The 20,465-nt window shown below is 42.5% G+C and overlaps 1 protein-coding gene across 1 annotated transcript in view; it reads left to right on the top strand.

Annotated features, from left to right (window-relative positions):
- Window positions 1–17,847: 17,847 nt before the first annotated feature.
- Window positions 17,848–20,465, top strand: part of MXRA8 (matrix remodeling associated 8) — a 151,185-nt gene continuing 148,567 nt past the window's right edge. The window contains exon 1 of the mRNA XM_078642394.1: window positions 17,848–18,077. Within this exon, the coding sequence (XP_078498520.1) occupies window positions 18,029–18,077 (49 nt within the window). The 5' untranslated portion in view covers window positions 17,848–18,028. The remainder of the gene's footprint in view (window positions 18,078–20,465) is intronic.

Below are 20,465 nucleotides of genomic sequence, written 5' to 3'. Positions count from 1 at the left end.
GGTTTTCGGATTTTCAAAAAAGCACAAATAAAGCCCTGTAGGTAAAATGCATTGTTATTTGTATTACGTTAAAAAAGTCCTCCTAACAAGGGGTTTCAGTGAACCGTGTTCAGTGTCCCAAGTGAAAGCTGAAACCTATAAACTAAAGTGACAAATAGTGACATTAATGAAGGTTTCAAGAAGATACAGAAAAGCAAAAAGCGACCAACGAATCAATTTACAATAACCATTCAGAGTCTCCTGTAACAATGACGGAGGCTGTGTACAATAGTTCGCTTTGCAATAGTGTTGACGACGTTTCAACCTCTTAAGAATTAGGAGGTTTTATCAGGACCTATGATTTTGGGGGGACACCTGAAATCAAATGGGAAAAGGGGTGAATGAGTGACTTAAATGAAACAAAATTTATGGCTGGTCAAATGAGTTTGAAGGGGATGCAACTATAGTACCTGGACTGGTGCATACATCCAAAGGAAGTGTAAATGGGGGAAGTTTTACTTACATTGGGCCCAGCTGGGCGCAATAGTGAGGAGAAATAAAGGTAGGAATCATTAACAGGATGAGCTGTGTGACAGCACTCTGATAATGCAATTGCTCAAATAGAGACAACTTACCCCTGTAAGTATAGGGGGGTCTGACAATGTTGACCGCGTGTGTCCAATATACACGCCAGTGTAGCACCAAGATGAATTTGGAAGTCCTATGCAGCTAAATGAATATGTGACGTTTTTCACATACAAATACCCCACATACCATCACTCCGCAAAAATGATTCCGCAAATACTATCACTCCGCAAATTAACACAACGCAAACTTTTACATCGAATATGCCTTTACCACGCATACCTTTACAACGCAAATTCATGCATGTTAAAGGTATACTCATTGTAAAAGTTTTAAAGGTAATTGAGAGTACCCTGCAAAAAACACTAACCTACACTACACAAACACTACCCTACACTACACCAACACCAACACACTACCCACTACCCTACACTACCTTACAGTACACTAACACTACCCTAAACCCTAAAGCACTTCCTACACTACACAAACACTACCCTACACTACACCAACACTACCCTAAACCCTAAAACACTACCCTACACTACACATACACTACCCTACACTACACAAACAGTACAATAAACCCTAAGACACTACCCTACACTACAAAAAGACTACCCTACACTACACCCACACCACAACACTACCCTAACCCCTAAAACACTACCCTACACTACACATACACTACCCTACACTACTCTAACACAACCCTAAAACACTACCCTACACTACACATACACTACCTTACACTACACAAATACGACCCTAAACCCTAAAACACTACCCTACACTACATATACACTACCCTACACTGCACAAACACGACCCTAAAACCTAAAATACTACCCTACAATACACATACACTAACCTACACTACACAAACACTACCCTACACTACACCCACACCACAACACTACCCTAAACCCCTAAAACACTAACCTACACTACACATACTCTACCCTACACTACACAAACACAACCCTAAAACCTAAAACACTACCCTACACTACACATACACTACCCTATACTACACAAACACGACCCTAAAACACCACCCTACACTAAACATACACTACCCTACACTATACAAACACGACCCTAAAACCTAAAACACTACCCTACACTACACAAACACTATCCTAATCCCTTAAAAATTAACGCCCATCCCAGGCCCATTCCCCCTTACCTCTCTCTCCTCGTGGTTTCTCTCTTTTTCTTCTCATATTTTCTCATTGCTTCTGCTTCCTCAATCACGTCCTCTCTCTGTCAGGGGCGGTGCACGTCGATGTGAGGAAATGGAAAAGCCTGATTCCTCACAACGACGTGGATTGCCCAAATTCCTTTTTTTACATCGTATGTGCATTTACCATACATACCTGTACAACGATTTTCGTTGTAAAGGCATGCATGATAAATGCACATGCGATGTAAAAAATATGCGGAGTAATGGTATGCAGGGTAGGAGACAATGCGGAGAAAAGGTATGGGGAGTCAAAGTCCGCGAGATAAAAAATTCGTAATAAAGGATATTTACGCAGCAAAATGCATCTGGATGGATATATAAGGAGGCTGTATCAATATTTTACCACAGTAATTGCCCGTGCTCTCTCAGTATACGAGGTGCTGTGAATAAAGGCTTACCGCATGTGAGAAGCAGTAATAAATACCGCGAGGTATCAGCGAATACGTATCATTAAATGTCCGGATTATTGAGGATGAATTGCCGCTGCGTGGAGAACAAACAGAATAGCCAGACAGATTTGTTTTCAGGTTTTTTTTTATCCCACCCAGCCAATTAGTTCTGGAGGGTCATCTATTTTATTTTAGATTTTTTTGTATTTTTAAAAAAACATTACACAATCTCATTTGTATATATTAAAAAAAGACAGTCAGCAAACAGTGAAAATGTACATATAAACAAGTGAAGTGTGCAATAATATACAAGTGCTGTACAAGTGCTTGAAAGTAAATATTGTCAATTCATACAAGCAACACCAAAAACAGTAAATCAAATACCTAACGATCAATTCACATTAGGAACCAGTCCTTTATATTAAGTACAAGGAGACAGGCGGAAAAAAACAGTTCAAAAGCAATGCCTGCCTGTCTATCTAAGCCGAGGATGGGAAAATGAATTGAAGGGTTACAAGGCTAGGGATAACACTGTATAGTTTTAAACAGCCCTAGTGGCACCCTTGTTCTGTTTCCAAGGCTCAGTGTCAACTCGTTTCGAACCACGACGTTATTACGGGTTCTCCTCAGGACATGGACTGGATAGAGCCCAAACTGAAAATAATAATAATGAAAAAGAAAAGTGATGTCAGCTTTGTGCACCGCTATGAAGAAAAGTTAAAAACTCAGACTCAAGACTCATTGGGGAATTGTAAACGGTACCTGGGAATGACAGGGGAATGTCACTCATAAACTGATGCAGTGTAATGGAAGCCCTCTCACGTGCCGCGGTTCTGTAACCAGACGAAAATGTGTATCAGAACAGTTGCCAGCGATAGTGGTCAAAACATATAAATTGTATACATTAATGAGTAGAGCGAGGATGGGGGCCTACCTGTGTGGAGGGGCGTTATTAACGCGAGTTAGAGGTGGAGTATCGAGTGGATCAATGATTAATAGAGAAAGTCCAGCGGGAGCCAACCTGAAGGATTAAGTGGAAGATGTTTTTGTAAATTGCCACTCATTATAACTGCATTGATGCAAATGGAATCATTAGCTACTACCCGCTTGACACTCACAGTTTTGTGGGCGACCCACGGCGTGGCTCAGGGATCTTCCATGCGTCTCAAAGTAGATTATCTTAATTCGTGTGGCTCATGTTGCTGAATATGCAGCGCAGATTTGCCTGAAGAAATGCCGAAGTCAGCTTTTAGAATAGAGGCTGCGCTATCTTATACAAAACGGAACGCGCATCAGCGCTGTAAACTGAAAATTATACTCACTATACGGCTGGCACGATCTGTTCTCCTCACTCGCGGGCGGCGTATGGCATTAGCACGCCACGGGCGTGAGAAACTCCGTTAAAGGAGCTGCTGGGGGTCACATTTTTGGCTGGGAATGATGGGACATGTAGTCCGCATTCCCGGCAGGCTTCTTCGATCAAAGCCGGTGAAAGTCGGGTATTGGGCTGGGAATGAGGGGACATGTAGTCCACATCACCGAAGAACTGTTTCGGTCAGTACCGCTTGCTGATAGTGAGATAGCCTCTATTTACACTGCAACATATAACTCAAGACATATTAAAACTGAAATATTATTGAAACATGCTAGAACCGAAACCACAACGAACACGTATATCATAGGAAAAACATTGTGCGATGTTGTCAATCGAGACAGGAGTGGCTCACAGATTACTTGTTTCGGACAGATCATTAAGTCCGATGTTGGCTGTGTCAAATTTGAGTATCAGGTATGCTTCCCTCTGAGATAGTCGTATTTCAGGGTCGCCGCCTCCACCCAATTTGATAACTGATAGCACAGTCCATTTAAGTTCTTCCGCCTTGTGATTCTTCTGTAGAAAGTGCGCCACCAGCGGGGCAGTGAGGATTTTATTATTAATTCTGGACCGATGTTGAATGATCCTCTGTCTGACTTCTTGTGTTGGTTTGCCAATGTACACCTTTTGGCAAGGACATTGAATGGCATACACCACGTACTTTGTTTTGCAGTTGGTATGTTCCTCATGCCGCCAACATTGCCTGCCATCTGTAAATAGGGAGCCCTCGACTGTAAGGTTACACACCGAGCAAGTACCACATTTTCGGTGCCCCTTCACTGGATTCGCGCCAAATATTGTACTCTGAGTATCGCGCTTCTTTTGGGGTCGTGTTGATGTGATCTGTTCCCCTATACTGTAGTTCTTTTTAAGTGCAAATAGGGGTGATCCAACGTCAGGGAGGACCTCTTCGACTAGATGCCAAGAATTGCGAATGATTTTCTGTAGAGGGTGTGTGTGGGGTCCGAATGTTGATACACACACCATACGTTGCGTTGGTTGTCTGGATCTCTTCTCAAGTAGATGCTCCCTGGGTGTCCACCTTGCCCTTTTCAAGGAATGCTTGAGAAGCTTTCTTGGATAGCCTCTGTCCTGCAGTTTTTTGACCAGTGCTTGCCCGTGAATGTCGAAGTCTTGATTTCTTGAACAGTTTCTTCTTACCCTAAGAAATTGTCCAAAGGGACGATTGTTTTTGAGACTACGAGGGTGGTAGCTTTTGAAGTGTAGGGCGTTGTTTTTGTCCGTCTTTTTTTGGTACAGGGAGCAGGCCAATCCGTCCGGTGTTGCCTTAACTTCCACGTCTAGAAATGGTAATGATTTTGAGTCATAAGTAAGACTGAACTTAATGTCGACCCCAAAAGAAGCGCGATACTCAGAGTACAATATTTGGCGCGAATCCAGTGAAGGGGCACCGAAAATGTGGTACTTGCTCGGTGTGTAACCTTACAGTCGAGGGCTCCCTATTTACAGATGGCAGGCAATGTTGGCGGCATGAGGAACATACCAACTGCAAAACAAAGTATGTGGTGTATGCCATTCAATGTCCTTGCCAAAAGGTGTACATTGGCAAAACAACACAAGAAGTCAGACAGAGGATCATTCAACATCGGTCCAGAATTAATAATAAAATCCTCACTGCCCCGCTGGTGGCGCACTTTCTACAGAAGAATCACAAGGCGGAAGAACTTAAATGGACTGTGCTGTCAGTTATCAAATTGGGTGGAGGCGGCGACCCTGAAATACGACTATCTCAGAGGGAAGCATACCTGATACTCAAATTTGACACAGCCAACATCGGACTTAATGATCTGTCCGAAACAAGTAATCTGTGAGCCACCCCTGTCTCGATTGACAACATCGCACAATGTTTTTCCTATGATATACGTGTTCGTTGTGGTTTCGGTTCTAGCATGTTTCAATAATATTTCAGTTTTATTATGTCTTGAGTTATATGTTGCAGTGTAAATTGAGGCTATCTCACTATCAGCAAGCCTTACTGACCGAAACAGTACTTCGGTGATGTGGACTACATGTCCCATCATTCCCAGCCCAATACCCGACTTTCACCGGCTTTGATCGAAGAAGCCTGCCGGGAATGCGGACTACATGTCCCATCATTCCCAGCCAAAAATGTGACCCCACAGCGGCTCCTTTAACTGAGTTTCTCACGCCCGCGGCGTGCTAATGCCATACGCCGCCCGCGAGTGAGGAGAACAGATCGTGCCAGCCGTATAGTGAGTATAATTTTCAGTTTACAGCGCTGATGCGCGTTCCGTTTTGTATAAGATAGCGCAGCCTCTTTTCTAAAAGCTGACTTCGGCATTTCTTCAGGCAAATCTGCGCTGCATATTCAGCAACATGAGCCACACGAATTGAGAAAATCTACTTTGAGACGCATGGAAGATCCCTGAGCCACGCCGCGGGTCGCCCACAAAACTGTGAGTGTCAAGCGGGTAGTAGCTAATGATTCCATTTGCATCAATGCAGTTATAATGAGTGGCAATTTACAAAAACATCTTCCACTTAATCCTTCAGGTTGGCTCCCGCTGGACTTTCTCTATTAATCATTGATCCACTCGATACTCCACCTCTAACTCGCGTTAATAACGCCCCTCCACACAGGTAGGCCCCCATCCTCGCTCTACTCATTAATGTATACAATTTATATGTTTTGACCACTATCGCTGGCAACTGTTCTGATACACATTTTCGTCCGGTTACAGAACCGCGGCACGTGAGAGGGCTTCCATTACACTGCATCAGTTTATGAGTGACATTCCCCTGTCATTCCCAGGTACCGTTTACAATTCCCCAATGAGTCTTGAGTCTGAGTTTTTAACTTTTCTTCATAGCGGTGCACAAAGCTGACATCACTTTTCTTTTTCATTATTATTATTTTCAGTTTGGGCTCTATCCAGTCCATGTCCTGAGGAGAACCCGTAATAACGTTGTGGTTCGAAACGAGTTGACACTGAGCCTTGGAAACAGAACAAGGGTGCCACTAGGGCTGTTTAAAACTATACAGTGTTATCCCTAGCCTTGTAACCCATCAATTCATTTTCCCATCCTCGGCTTAGATAGACAGGCAGGCATTGCTTTTGAACTGGTTTTTTCCGCCTGTCTCCTTGTACTTAATATAAAGGACTGGTTCCTAATGTGAATTGATCATTAGGTATTTGATTTACTGTTTTTGGTGTTGCTTGTATGAATTGGCAATATTTACTTTCACGCACTTGTACAGCACTTGTACATTATTGCACACTTCACTTGTTTATATGTACATTTTCACTGTTTGCTGACTGTCTTTTTTTGATATATACAAATGAGATGGTGTAATGTTTTTTTAAAAATACAAAAAAATCTAAAATAAAATAGATGACCCTCCAGAACTAATTCGCTGGGTGGGATAAAAAAAAACCTGAAAACAAATCTGTCTGGCTACTCTGTTTGTTTAGCATATTTGAGTGGTCCAAGCCAGTTCAGACACAGGACCCAAACCTTTGTTCTTGCCCTGCTGCGTGGAGAACAGCGTCAGTCTGTCTCCTTCATCGATGAAAATCCAAGGACAGTGTGCATGCAGGAAAATGCCGGTCGCTTATGGAGTGGAGAGGGTAAACAGTACTAGCGATCAACAGGATCAATTAGCTGGACTGTACTCCGATCGGGAAATCCTATCTGAGTGCTCGTGGCTCGAATGAAAATAAAGTTGGCATGCAGCAATTTAATTCTTTATAGTGATGTATGGAGGAGCATCAAGGCAGTACTAGCAATCGAGGTTATCGATTCGCTAAAGCGCGCTATGATAGGGATTACCAGTCTATGTGTACAAGGTTTAGGCTGAGTAATCTATTTGCTGGTATACTGTGGCATAATTTTGGGCTGTAGTGTGCAGGTCTCAAAGCATGTGGGGCAAGGATGTTCACAGTGGGTCAGAGGAGTCCCCATTTAACGGCAAAGTAATGGGCCTGCATCTGTGTAATGGTTTGAAAGGGGTGAATAGTTGGTAACCTCACAGAATGTGTTTGTCTGGGATAAGAGTGGCAAACACATTGATATTGGGTACATAGAGAACAATGTTAAGTGAAAAATATCCTACAAAAGGTGAAGCACACATGCCAATATTCTGAAGTATTATAAACACTCGTGACATGATACCTGAGTTTTTTACAATGTAAACATCGGTACGGATCCAACCAACATTCAAAAGGTTGTTATATTAGAAGTGTGGATACAAAGCCATGCCATTCTTCTGCAGTGTTGAGACCAGGGGTGATAGAATCAGCTCTTTCTATCCATTTGCATTCCATCCTTTGTAGAATTAGTCCAATGTCACCATCTCTTTCCGGAACTGTAGCCACATCGATTACTTGCCATTTCAGTTCTTCTGTTGTGTGATTCATTTCATTGTAGTGTGCTACCAGAGGGGCATTTAGAACCGTGCACCTTATACGGCTTCGATGTTAACAGATGTGCGTTTGTCCAAAGTACACTAAATACCACGGGCACAAAATGCAATATACCACATTTTGCGAATTGCAATTTGAAAAGAAATTCAATTCCTGCTTGATGATGTTATGTTCAAACATCTTTGTATTGAAAGAGAAATCAAAAGCCACACAATTATTACAGAAGTAGTGCCCTTTCACTGGTGGAAAACCCCAGGTAGATGTATGGTTCTAAGTTGTTGACCAGCAGTTTTCTGTGTGGACGAGTGTACAAGATGATCTTTTATGTTTTTTCCACGCTTGTGTGCAAACAATGGGGTTACAATAGTGGGACTTATACTTTCAAGCAGGTGCCAGTTCTTTTGAATTAATCTACAAATCCGATGAGTGTGTGGACTGAAAGTCATCACACAAACCAATTTCTCGAGAGGTGTCTTTGTTTTGGTAACAAGCAATTCCTCTCGTGGACAGTACCATACTTATTTCAGGAAATTTCTGACTACTCTTCTGGGATAGCCTCTATCTGTCAGTTTGTTTTTTAGAATTTCGGCTTCCTTCATATAGTCCTCTATCCGAGAACAATTCCTGCGAAGAAGCAGGAATTGGCCAAAGGGCAGGCCAATTCTCAACACTCGAGGGTGATTGCTTTTATAAGCTAACAAGGTGTTTCTTTCTGTTAGATTTCTGTAGAGACCAGTATACAAAAGCCCATTTTGAGGTCTTATGGTCAAGTCCAGAAAGTTTATCTCTGTTTTGTGTATAGTGGAAGTAAAAGACAAATATTTCTGTACTGTATTCATGTGTGTAACTAAATCTTCAAAATCTGCCTCTGTGCCTGACCAAATCAAAAAAATATCATCAATGTATCGTTTTCAGCATAATATGTTGGGGCGATATCTGTTCTGATGGGAGAGAGCATGCAGTTTTTCAATGTTTTCCATGTAAATATTTGCCAAATTGGGAGCAAAAACCACACCCATTGATGTTCCAGAACATTCCTGGAAAAATTCTCCATTCAATGCAAAATAGTTGTGTTGGAGTGCAATCCTGAGTAGGGAAATTATGGAATGGGTGGGTACTTGGAAGGGATGGCTGCGTGTATCTAATAAAGATTGGATTAATAGAATGCTTTCCTGATTCCTAACTTTATTTCTCTTCTCTATAGCGTCTGGCTGGGCCCTATGTAAGTACCACTTCCCTCATTTACACTTCCTTTTGGTGTATGCACTAACGTCTGACAATACATCCATACCAATCCAGGTACTATAGTTGCATCCCCTTCAAACTCATTTGACCATCCATCATTTTTTTTTATTTAGGTCACTCATTCATCCCTTTTCCCATTTTATTTCACGTGTCCCCCCAAAATCGTAGGTCCTGATGAGACCTCATAATTCTGAAGAGGTCTAAACGTTGTCGACACTATTGTAACCTAAACTATTGTACACAGCCTCCGTCATTGTTACAGTAGACTGTGAATGTTTATTGTAAATTGATTAGTTGGTCGCTTTTTGCTTTCTGTATCTTCTTGAAACCTTCATTTATTTCACTATTTATCACTTAGTTTATAGGTTTCACCTTTCACTTGGGACAGTGAATATGGTTCTCTGAACCCCCCTTTGTTAGGAGTTTTTTTTAACTTAATACAAATTACTATGCATTTTCCCAACTGGGCTTTATTAGTGCTTTTTTGAAAATCCAAAAACCTTCTCCTAGATTATTGCCATTGTGCTCAATTTGTACCATTGTTATAAATACAAAGTTTATTCTCACACCAATTCCACAGGTACCATTGTTTTCCCCCTAACCATCCCTGCACCGTGTGGCATGCACCGCATGGTGGCTTCCACATGGTGCAGGGATGCTCACGAATATCCATTTTCAATGGAACCTTGTGCTGCAGGCCTTTTCCGCCCGTCGCACAAGCTTCCATTGAAAAATTAATGTTCTCGACCCCCCTATGGGCAGTCGCTTCGTAATCATGCTGTCGGAACCGCTGACCTAAGGTCGGGCGGTCCCAAACTGCAAAGGTGTCGGGCGTGCAGAGGTGTGCCCGACATCATAATCAGGCCCTATGTTGTTTATACCTTGAATTAATTTTAAAAACACTAGCACCAGCACAGCACCACAGACCCTTAATTTTTTTCCAAGAGACCTTGGACTGATGAAAAGATGTAGGCTTCTTTAAAAAAGCACCTTATCTAGGCAGGAAAACATTATCAAAGAAGAAGCATGTGAAGCATTAATCAATGCTAGAAAGCAGTCAGTCAATACCGCCTTTTGGAACGCTATAAATGCCCCCCACATTAGAGAGGCAACATGCTCCACTGATGAAGCTTTGATTCCTCCACATGCTTGGGTTAACCACTTTGCCCATATTTATGCACTTCCCTCTGTTGAGTTTTTCTGTACCCTAATGGAAACGAGGCAGCGTGAGGCGACTGCATCTCCAACTCCTCCTGGGTTTAACCTTTCAGAGGTGATTACTGCTGACAGTGTGAAATGGAAAGCACCGGGCTCCGATGGGATTCCATTGGACATGTTCACTGAAATATAGATATCTGGGCCCCAATAGTGACAAACGTGCTGAGAGTAGCATTTAGAAGTGTTCTGCGTTCTGAGTCGACTTATTCAGTGATTGTTTTGATTTTTTTTTAAAAAGGGGATATATCAGGCCCAGTATGATACGGTCCCAGGATCCCTTCTAAATTCAATGGTGGAAGTGTAGGGGGAATACTGTAATCTAGATTGGAAATGTTGATGGACAAGAATTATATTTTAACCGATGTGCAATTTAGGGTTCTTAAAGGGTTTTGCACCATCGAACAATGTCTGAATTTAAACCTTTTAATCAGTAAATACACAATGACAAAAAGGTCTAATTAATGTGGCCTTCCAGGACCTCTTGAGTGCCTTCAACTTTGTTAGTCACATGGGGGTCAATAATTGTAATGTCCAGTTCCATAGACAGCTGTTCATGATAAAACAGCCATTGTCCATTATAGCTAAAATGGGGAATGTAGTGGACAGCTTAAAATTTGTAGGGGAGTAAGGCAGTTGTGTCTTAGCCCCTTTCCCTTTTACATTATACATTAATAACATTGAGCAGTTTTTAGAGGCTAGAGGCAAGGCAGGGACAGGCCGCTAATAGGTACACACCTTGACACACCTTGTATCTGTTCTGCTATACGCAGATGATGCTGTTCTGCTTGGGCGTATAGAGATTAGTCTGCAAAACTTTTTAAATAACTTTACAATTTTTATGGGTAATAATAGACCTTGTACCCATTTTATATACGGCACAAGCATAACTAATACTAACACCTTCTCCTATTTAGGTCTGTATTTTGACTCTTCGTGTAATTGACGTCCTTTGAAGGAAATAAGAAGTTACAGTTTGAGAAATATATTGCTGCAATTTTTAGATTTGCAATTAGCTTGGCCTAAAACCAATAACAGAGATGACAGTTATAAACATGAGTAACAGCTGGGGTTCCTCAATCGGAGCAGACGAGTGCCGCCTCCTCCCCACACAGCTGTGGAAAGCTCGGAAATAAAATGGTAATGAAAGGATTTTATTACCATTTTATTTTCGGCTTTCTGCCGAACCTATAGGACAGGGCAGGGCCAATGCATCATTGCTGCTGATTGGTAGCAATGGCGAGTCACCCTTTCAGTGTGAATTGGACAAGTTGGTTTGGCCGGCTACATTATTATGGCCAAACAGACATGCGCAATTCAACTTCTCCAACCCGGGTGTCTACGACAGCCGGGTTGTAGAGCTAGCACAGGCCTTCGGAGCACCGAACCAGCCTGCTCTAGCCAATCCAGACACTTTTCTCATGCAGCATGAGAGCAGTGTCTGGATTGGATAAGGTTTTTATTTTTACCAAAAAGGTGGTCCCTATGGACCTTGACTTCCAATGCAAAGTGTCAAGAAGAGGATGCAAACACCACTAACCCTAAAAACTTAGCATTACACATTTATCCTTTTATTTTATTTTAGCAACTTTTTCTTTGATTGTTGACAGTGAGAAGTAAAACTTATATTTGCTCTGTCTAACACAAAGTGCTCCAAAAAGGGGGGTGATGGTGCAGTGAAAGTGATGCAGAAAGTGCATACATGTGACTAATAGGGATAATAGAATATTAGAAATCAAGCCCCACTAAGCGAGTGTTGATAGCCACCATTCGTTTCTTGAAAAACAGTCCACATATAATGTTTTTGTTGATGTTTTGATGCCTGAACTTAGATTATTTAAAACAAGTCATCATAAGGACGCAGAAATATATAGAAGACACCTATAAGTAAGCTACCTAATTACATTAGTCACTCATTTGGGTAAGCATTCATCATAAAATTGTAGTGACTGAAAAAGTATGTGTCTGATACATACCAAATGATTGGTGCAATTAGTACACCATTCAAGAGAACCTTTAAACATCAGTCTTCAAACAGTTTTCAAAATAGGTATTCATACATGCTGAAATAAGATAGCACAGGTAACCATTAGGATGATGTGGTCAGCCTAACCAATAAAAACTCTCTTGAATAGAGCAACATTTCTTATTAAACACTCAATACTAGTTTTCAAATTGCTTCCAAAACAAGTATTCATCTATGTTAATATAGCGTAGGTAACATTGAGATAATATGGTCAGCCTAAGATGCCTTTCTAATGAAAACTTCCATGAATAGAACAGCATTCTGTACTAAGCACTAAACACAGGTCTTCGAATTGCTTTCAAAGTAAGGCTTCTTCTATATTGCGCCTAATGTGCCCTGTTGATGAAAAACATCCACATGTAGAATAGAATTTGTTACCAGGCAAGTAAGATAAAAAAATGGGAGTTAGATTAAAAGCTCACCTATTTTGGATAGAAGGTATATAGGCACTGTGAATTCATGTGTACATCACTGGGTCAGTGTGAAATGGACCTCAGGGAGGTTGTTCAAGTCAACAAACTCCCTGCAGAAAAGTGCACTATTGTACTGTATTGTAAAAAGAAAAAGAAACAAAGTCGTTTTTTGAGAGGCAAAAGAATATCTTTGTGCTGAATCACTTAAAAACAAGTATTATTCAGTTATTTTGCTTAGATAATTATGAACAGGGCCTTTAAATTCAGTCTGTGACTGGTAAGAAATACAGCTGAAACTCACTGTGAACGGAGGAGCTAAAGTTGGGAAAGGAGGCCTTTCGTCATCAAAATTAAATCTGTTTTCAAATGCACTTAGGTCTTGCACTGCAACTGGAAACAAAAATGATTTGTAGTTGCAGCTCCGACTAGCAAATGACAGATTAATGTTTTACGGTGCTGTGTAACTTACTTTCTGTTTCCTAACTCTCCAGAGTTCTCCGTGATTGTCTTAAGCTGGATGGTGTAGAATTTGAGCACATGTGCCACAATTGTTTATGTGCAGGAAGTAACACCTTCCTGCACATAATCAATCACAAGGGGTGATTTCCTCATTCTATGTGTGGCACGCCCCTTTCACACAAAATGTTGCGTGTAATGGGGCCATATTTACAAGGACACGAAAAGCCACACAGGTACGTCACAAGAAGTGACCCACCGGTGACGCGAGGGGCTTGTAAATAAGCCCCTGGGTCTTCAAAAGGCACTGGAAACCTAAATTATCCCCCTCAATGCAGGCACCCTTGCACTATGATGCAAGCGTGCCTGCGTCTGCCCTTAGCAGCAAATTGTGCACCAGTGCAGGGGAGAGCATAGAGATCCGTCATATCGTTGTAGATATGACGCATCCCTGTGCTTTGGAATTAACGCAGCGCAGCACAGCCAAATGGCTTGCGGCACTGCGCTGCGTTAATTCCTAGTAAATAAGGCCCCCAGAATCTATGATGAGAGTGAGCAAAAGAGATCTTAAAATGCCTTTTGCTAGAGAAAATAGAATGAGAAAGGATGGGTAAAAGGTCACATTCATGTCACACTGACTTTTTTAACACATGATATCACCCAACCATACATCACAGTGGTTGCAAAGGCACAACATAGATTTTTTCTTAAAGATTTTGCTTAAGTACTGCACATTTATTGGTTGCTTTCTCTAAAATACATGGCGTAAAATAAAATCTCCCTCTGTGCTCTTTTGATGGGTTCTCCACACAAAGCACCTTACAATTCCAATTTTTTGAGGATTTTATATTGTTGCAAAGAAACGCAATACTATCCCACTGCGAAATAATTTAAATTTTACCCAATGCAGACCTGCTTTAATTTGGCTGCAACAACTACACACTCCATTTATTGGTTTATCTGTGGCTAACGTTATCTGTCAGGCGAGGAAGATTAGAAGGCCCTTAAATGCGATATAGATTTGTTTGTAAATTATGTGTTTATCCATAATTGCCATTGTATTTTATTGTTGAGAAGGATGTATCCACTGATTTGATGTTTTCCCATGTATTACTGTGTATTATGAATATTGTGATTGATTGTTTTTTACCAAATGTATCTATTGTGTTTTTATTCATTTTTGTTTGGTTCCTTTGTGAACCTAATAAAGGTGACTGACTGAGTCTTGCTACCATCTGTACCTTACACATACTCTCTTGACATGCACACTGGATGTCAGCTGAAAAGACAGGGTGTCACCTCTAAACAGAACTATACATGGCCACACTATACATGCCACACTCCTGAACTAGGAGAAAGGTCTGTTTGGTATTAATAATCTACCAACTACCAGTTTCCTGCCGCTAAAGTGGCAATAATGTTATCGCCGTTCTTGATAATATGCCCCCTAGTCTTTCATGGGTGGCTCCATAACAGAGGACAGGGTTTACATGTGCTGTTTGAGGATCTGAGCTCTTTCAGAATGGTGAGTGCTTCTTCTAGTGTCATCTGTATGAAATTCGGGGCCAGATGTAGGTAATTCCGATTTACCTACTCTTAAATACCGAATCATACCGAATCGGTATTTAAGAGTAGGTAAATTGGAAGTAGGCAGATGTAGGTAATTTTTATTTTGCAATTACCGATTCTGTAAGATTCGGTATTTACCGATTCGGTAAATACAGAATCGGTATTTCCCATTGATTCCTATGGGCCTTGAAGCCCATAGGACTCAATGGGAAATACCGAATCGGTATTTACCGAATCGGTAAATACTGAATCCTGGCAGGTGGAACGGGGTGTCACTTTGACACCCTGTAGCACCCCAATTGCAGGCTTGTGTGCCATGTGGCACACATACATGCCCTAAGGGTATGTCTGTGTGTCACATGGCATAGGTGTACATGCACAGATGTGCATGTACACTGGAATTCGGTATTTTACCACCCAATAGGATTGGGTGGTAAATACCGACTCCTAAAGGGCCTGTGGCACTCTTTGAGGTGCCAGCTACATCTGGATTTACCGAATCGGTACATATACCGATTCGGTATTTTACCGAATCTGTAGATTTACCGAATCGGTAAATGTACTGATTCGGTAAAATTCGGGCCCTCTACATCTCAAAAACCAATTACCGGTCGGGTTACCGACCGGTAATTGGCGACCTACATCTGGCCCTAAATGTGTTATTCTGTTCTCTGGACTGCACTTTGTTGTTGATTTCTATCTCGATCTTTTTTAACTTGAATGATCAGGATTATGGTCCGTGAGTAGCACAGTTTCTGAGTTTGACCTTTAAATAAGCATGTGCTTCGCAGAAGTTATTGATGTTTTTACTAACTTGACAAATTACCGTGGCCAGTTCACTGACTTAATTATTTTGTTGGAGAAGTGGATTTTCTATTCTTTAAAAATGTTTTTCTGTTATTTGGTGCATGCCATCTTGAGATGCACTAGCGAGTCTTAGGTTTTTTGTTTGTGGCATGCCTTGCTATGTTTCGGCAGCTTTATATTGAAGATTTTTTGCATGTGATCCATGTTTTAGACAGGAGGATACTTTTTCATTCGAACAAAGGTGCACATTTTTCCACGGCTTGATCTACTAGAAGGCTATTGCGAAGTATGAATGAGTGATCGTGTGTAGGTGTTACCTCTAGTTTGGGCCTTCAGGCATTTGAAAGGAGATGTTTGAAGCAGAAAAGAGATTTGAGGGCAGTAGGTTTGTTTCTTGGACTAACAGTGGGAAGACTGATGTTAAATGGTAAGATAGAATGGCCAGACTACGGTTATTGGTGGACGGTAGGTTTGTTTGTGGGACTAACAGTGGGAAGAGTGATGTTAAGTGGTAAGGTAGAATGGGCAGACCACGGTATTGGTGGGCGGTAGGTTTGTTTGTGGGACTAACAGTGGGAAGAGTGATGTTAAGTGGTAAGGTAGAATGGGCAGACCACGGTATTGGTGGGCAGTAGGTTTGTTTGTGGGACTAACAGTGGGAAGAGTGATGTTAAGTGGTAAGGTAGAATGGGCAGACCACGGTATTGGTGGGCGGTAGGTTTGGTTGTGGGACTAACAGTGGGAAGAGTGATGTTAAGTGGTAAGGTAGAATGGGCAGACCACGGTATTGGTGGGCGGTAGGTTTGTTTGTGGGACTAACAGTGGGAAGACTGATGATAAATGGTAAGGTAGAATGGCCAGACTACGGTTATTGGTGGACGGTAGGTTTGGTTGTGGGACTAACAGTGGGAAGAGTGATGTTAAGTGGTAAGGTAGAATGGCCAGACCTTGATGATTGGTGGGCGGTAGGTTTGTTTGTGGGACTAACAGTCGGAAGAGTGATGTTAAGTGGTAAGGTAGAATGGCCAGACCTTGATGATTGGTGGGCGGTAGGTTTGTTTGTGGGACTAACAGTCGGAAGAGTGATGTTAAATGGTAGGGTGGATTAGCTGTCCATGTTGAAGTACAGCACCTTGGCACTGGCCTTCCTGTGGGATAGTAGTGTACAGACTGTTTGCAGTTGCAGACTTACACAGGGGTCGATGGACTGTTTTGATGAGTGACATTTCACTGAAAAGGCTGATCTCTTACCTTCAATAGCATGGGAGGGTGCAGGAGATTATCAGGAGGCTCTACCGTACTCTCGTTTGCTGCATATATTGCTAATTTGTACATGGTGCACTGTGCCGCAAAGGTGGCTATAGTATCTTCTTTGTTGTGAATTACGCCCTCACCCAAGAAGTAGAGTCTGCAGCTTGTAAGGGTAGGCCATCACCACTGCATTATGATGCATTATCACACACGGATAATTCCAGTAGACTTCCCTCTTTCTGCACGGATGTAGCACACCCAGACTGTGACAGTACACACATGCATCCTCCCTGGTACAAGCCAGGAGACGCAGTGGTCGCTGCTGTGTCAGCACCGGGCCATTTGAAGCTGTGCAAGTGATGTGTGTCCTTGTTTCAGTTCTTCACTGTCTTCCCAGAAGGCGGATGAATGTTTGGCCAGCTAAGTAAACCCTGCGGAGAAGAGCCCAAAGCAGCCCCTCCGCCCTCTCGTGAGTTACAAAACAAACCCCAGCAGGACCAGAAAACAGATTATAAACCCCTCCCCGTACCCAGTGTGTGTGTTTTGGTACATGTCCCAAGAGATGACGACGACTTTACAGCTCGAGACAAATACACTGCAGGGACACGCAGTCCCACATCTTCAGAGGCGCCTAAACAGAACCATTTGAGGAGGAAATGATCAAAAAAAGATAAAAGGCCAGAGAGAAAGAATGCACAGTTGGATGAGTGACAGCAGGGCCAGCAACAGCTGGATTAAGTAGAAAAGTGCTGGGACTCTGGTTGCCTGTAAAGAGAGGGGAGGCGAGGGAGGAGGCAGGCGGGGGTGGGAGTGTTTTTCGGAGCTCAGTGCTGCCGGAGGGCTTGACAGCCGGGCTCACAGGAGGCAGAGAGGGGAGCTCGGCAACACAGCAGCAGGTCCAGGGGACGGGCCGGCCAGGAGAGCAGGGCACACGGGAGGCGGAATCCGCGCGCACACGGCTGAGGGCTTTCTCTTCTGCATCTACACCCTGCCGGGCCGCGCTGGCCTGAAATCAGCCACGCTCAACTTGTTTTCCAAAGAAGTGAGAACAGGACAGACCGAAGTCATGGAGAGAGCGGTGGCAGTGCTCCTGTGGCCGCTGTTGCTCTTGCAAGGTGAGGGATGCAGCTCGGCTGTCGGCCTTGTGTTCATGTCACGGTTTGGAAGCAGGTTCGAGGCTGTTCGATGCGCAACGGCATATTCACGGCGCACTATTTATTTATTTATTTATGCGATTTTATATAGCGCGAACTTTACCCGAAGGTGTCAGAGCGCTTTACATAAGAACCAGTTGAAAAACATAAGGATTTAGGATTACATGCGTTACATAAAAGATACAAACAGAAACAAATTGCAAATGTACAAGATGTAAAGTCACACAAGGAGGAGATACACATGGATATACTCTAAGAGTCACATAGAAATGGTAGATAGTACAAAGGTCTACTGCATATTCTAGTGATTAGAGTTATCTCTATTGTATTGTATTGTAGTTGCATCTATGGAGCACTTCAGCGGCATGACGTAGAAAGATGCCTCCGACACCCTTGCAGCGTGTGATGAGGGGGGTGGAGTCTCCCGTAGCTCACAGATATATTGGCCTTGGGCGCAATGCCCCCCCCGCCCCCCAGGTGTGGATTGCCCTGGGTGTTTGAGGGGGGGGGGGGGGGTGCCCTGCACCGCAGTGGCTGCTGGGGTCTGAGTTACACACCCATGTCTCATACACCCCTGCGGAACCCGGACGCGCAGTCTTGCACAGGTAGCACTATGCCTTGGAGGAGTGCCTGGCTGGAAAGCTGTGCTTGCTCTGAGTCTGTCTGGGGTGTGTTTGATCCCGCTTGTGAGTGACTGGCGGGGAACCTTGTTTATTTCCCCTTCTTTATCTAAGGGGCAGACATGACATTTCCTTGCTAATATCTGAGAAATCCCAAAAGGTATATCTCACTGAAACATTATAAAAGCCTACAATCTCAATTGACTTGCATTGATCTACGGTATTTTTTTCAGAAAGTGTAAACATCTATTTAGAGAAAAACGCAGGGACACCTGAAAGAAACCACCCCCTATGCACCTGGGAGAGCTCACGAGAATGGGTAGTCTGGATGTTTGAGGAGCCTATAGTTTTATCTTTAATTCTGCCTTGCACTGTAATGCATGGAATTGTTCCTTTTAATCTGCACGCTGCCATGCCATTCTACACTTTTTATGTGGTGCATCATTGACAATGTCTCTTCATGCTACAAACATGATTGCATCTAGGCTCCCATGAAAGCTTTCGACAAGTAAACCAAACCAAACAAAGATATGGTACCGAAAAGGTCTGTATTAATAATCACCACTTTCCTTATTTGGGTGTTGCCATATCCTGTATTTTTCTCAACTATGATATTATTGATTCTATTTGTCTCTACTCACCGAACAATTGTGACGCGCTCTGATATCTGTAAGGGTCATGGTCGTGCTATATAAAACTTTCACAATAAATAAATCAATATGGCATCCCAGCGCATTTTGGCAGACCGCTGTTTGGCAGTTCAGATGTTTCCATCACAGACCAGACTCGGATTCAGTTTTGCGGTGGTGAGCAGGGTCTGTACATCAGATTCAATGCCTTGTAGGTTTTTGGTGGGTGAGACTGGAGGGCTGAACCAACATAGGGCCATATGTATCAAGCGCTAATGCGCTCGCAAACGACGAAATTCGCAGAATTTCGGCGTTTGCGAACACATTACTGCAAATTGGTATGTATCAAAGAAATCTGCGTGCAAAATAAGGAATCACAACATTTGCGATTCCTTATTTTGCGATTGCATTTAAGGAATCGCAAATTTAGCGATTCCTTAAATGCAATGCATGAAGCATAAAAAAATGCAAATTGGCCTTAAGGGATCGCAAATTACCACCAAATTAGCGAATTCCTTGAAAAATGCACTTTTTTTGCATTTTCAAAGGGTAATGTGAGGCACATACATGCCCTTAGGGCATGTATGTGCACCACATATGCCCCCATGCTGATTTCAGGGGTGCAACAGGGTGTCCTTTGGACACCCCTGCACCCTTGAAATTATTCTCAATTTGTGATTCTCAAATTGTGGATCGCAAATTGAGAATAACTTCCCACCCTTTCCTATGGGCCTTCTGGCCCATAGAAATGAATGGGAAAGTATTCCTTAATTGCGATTAAGGAATACTAAGAAATCGCAAAAAAATTGCGATTTTGTACATACATCCCTATTTGCGATTCTCAAATAGCGATTTCTAAAAAATTGCTATTTGAGAATCGCAAATCAGGTTGATGATACATATGCAGCCAGATGCATCAAGCTACAAACCGGTCGCAAAGGGGCAGATTCTCAGAATCTGCCCCTTTGCGACCGGTATTTTTGCATTTGGGATGCATCATCCCAAATGCAAAAATCGCAAATAGAGAATTCGCTAAATTGCGATTGTTTGCATTTAAGGAATCTCAAATTGAGATTCCTTAAATGCAATGCATGAAAGTT

The sequence above is a fragment of the Lissotriton helveticus genome, chromosome 5_1 (assembly GCF_964261635.1).
Source record: "Lissotriton helveticus chromosome 5_1, aLisHel1.1, whole genome shotgun sequence".
Classification (NCBI taxonomy): Eukaryota; Metazoa; Chordata; class Amphibia; order Caudata; family Salamandridae; genus Lissotriton; species Lissotriton helveticus.
This window is presented reverse-complemented; position numbering and strand designations above follow the sequence as displayed.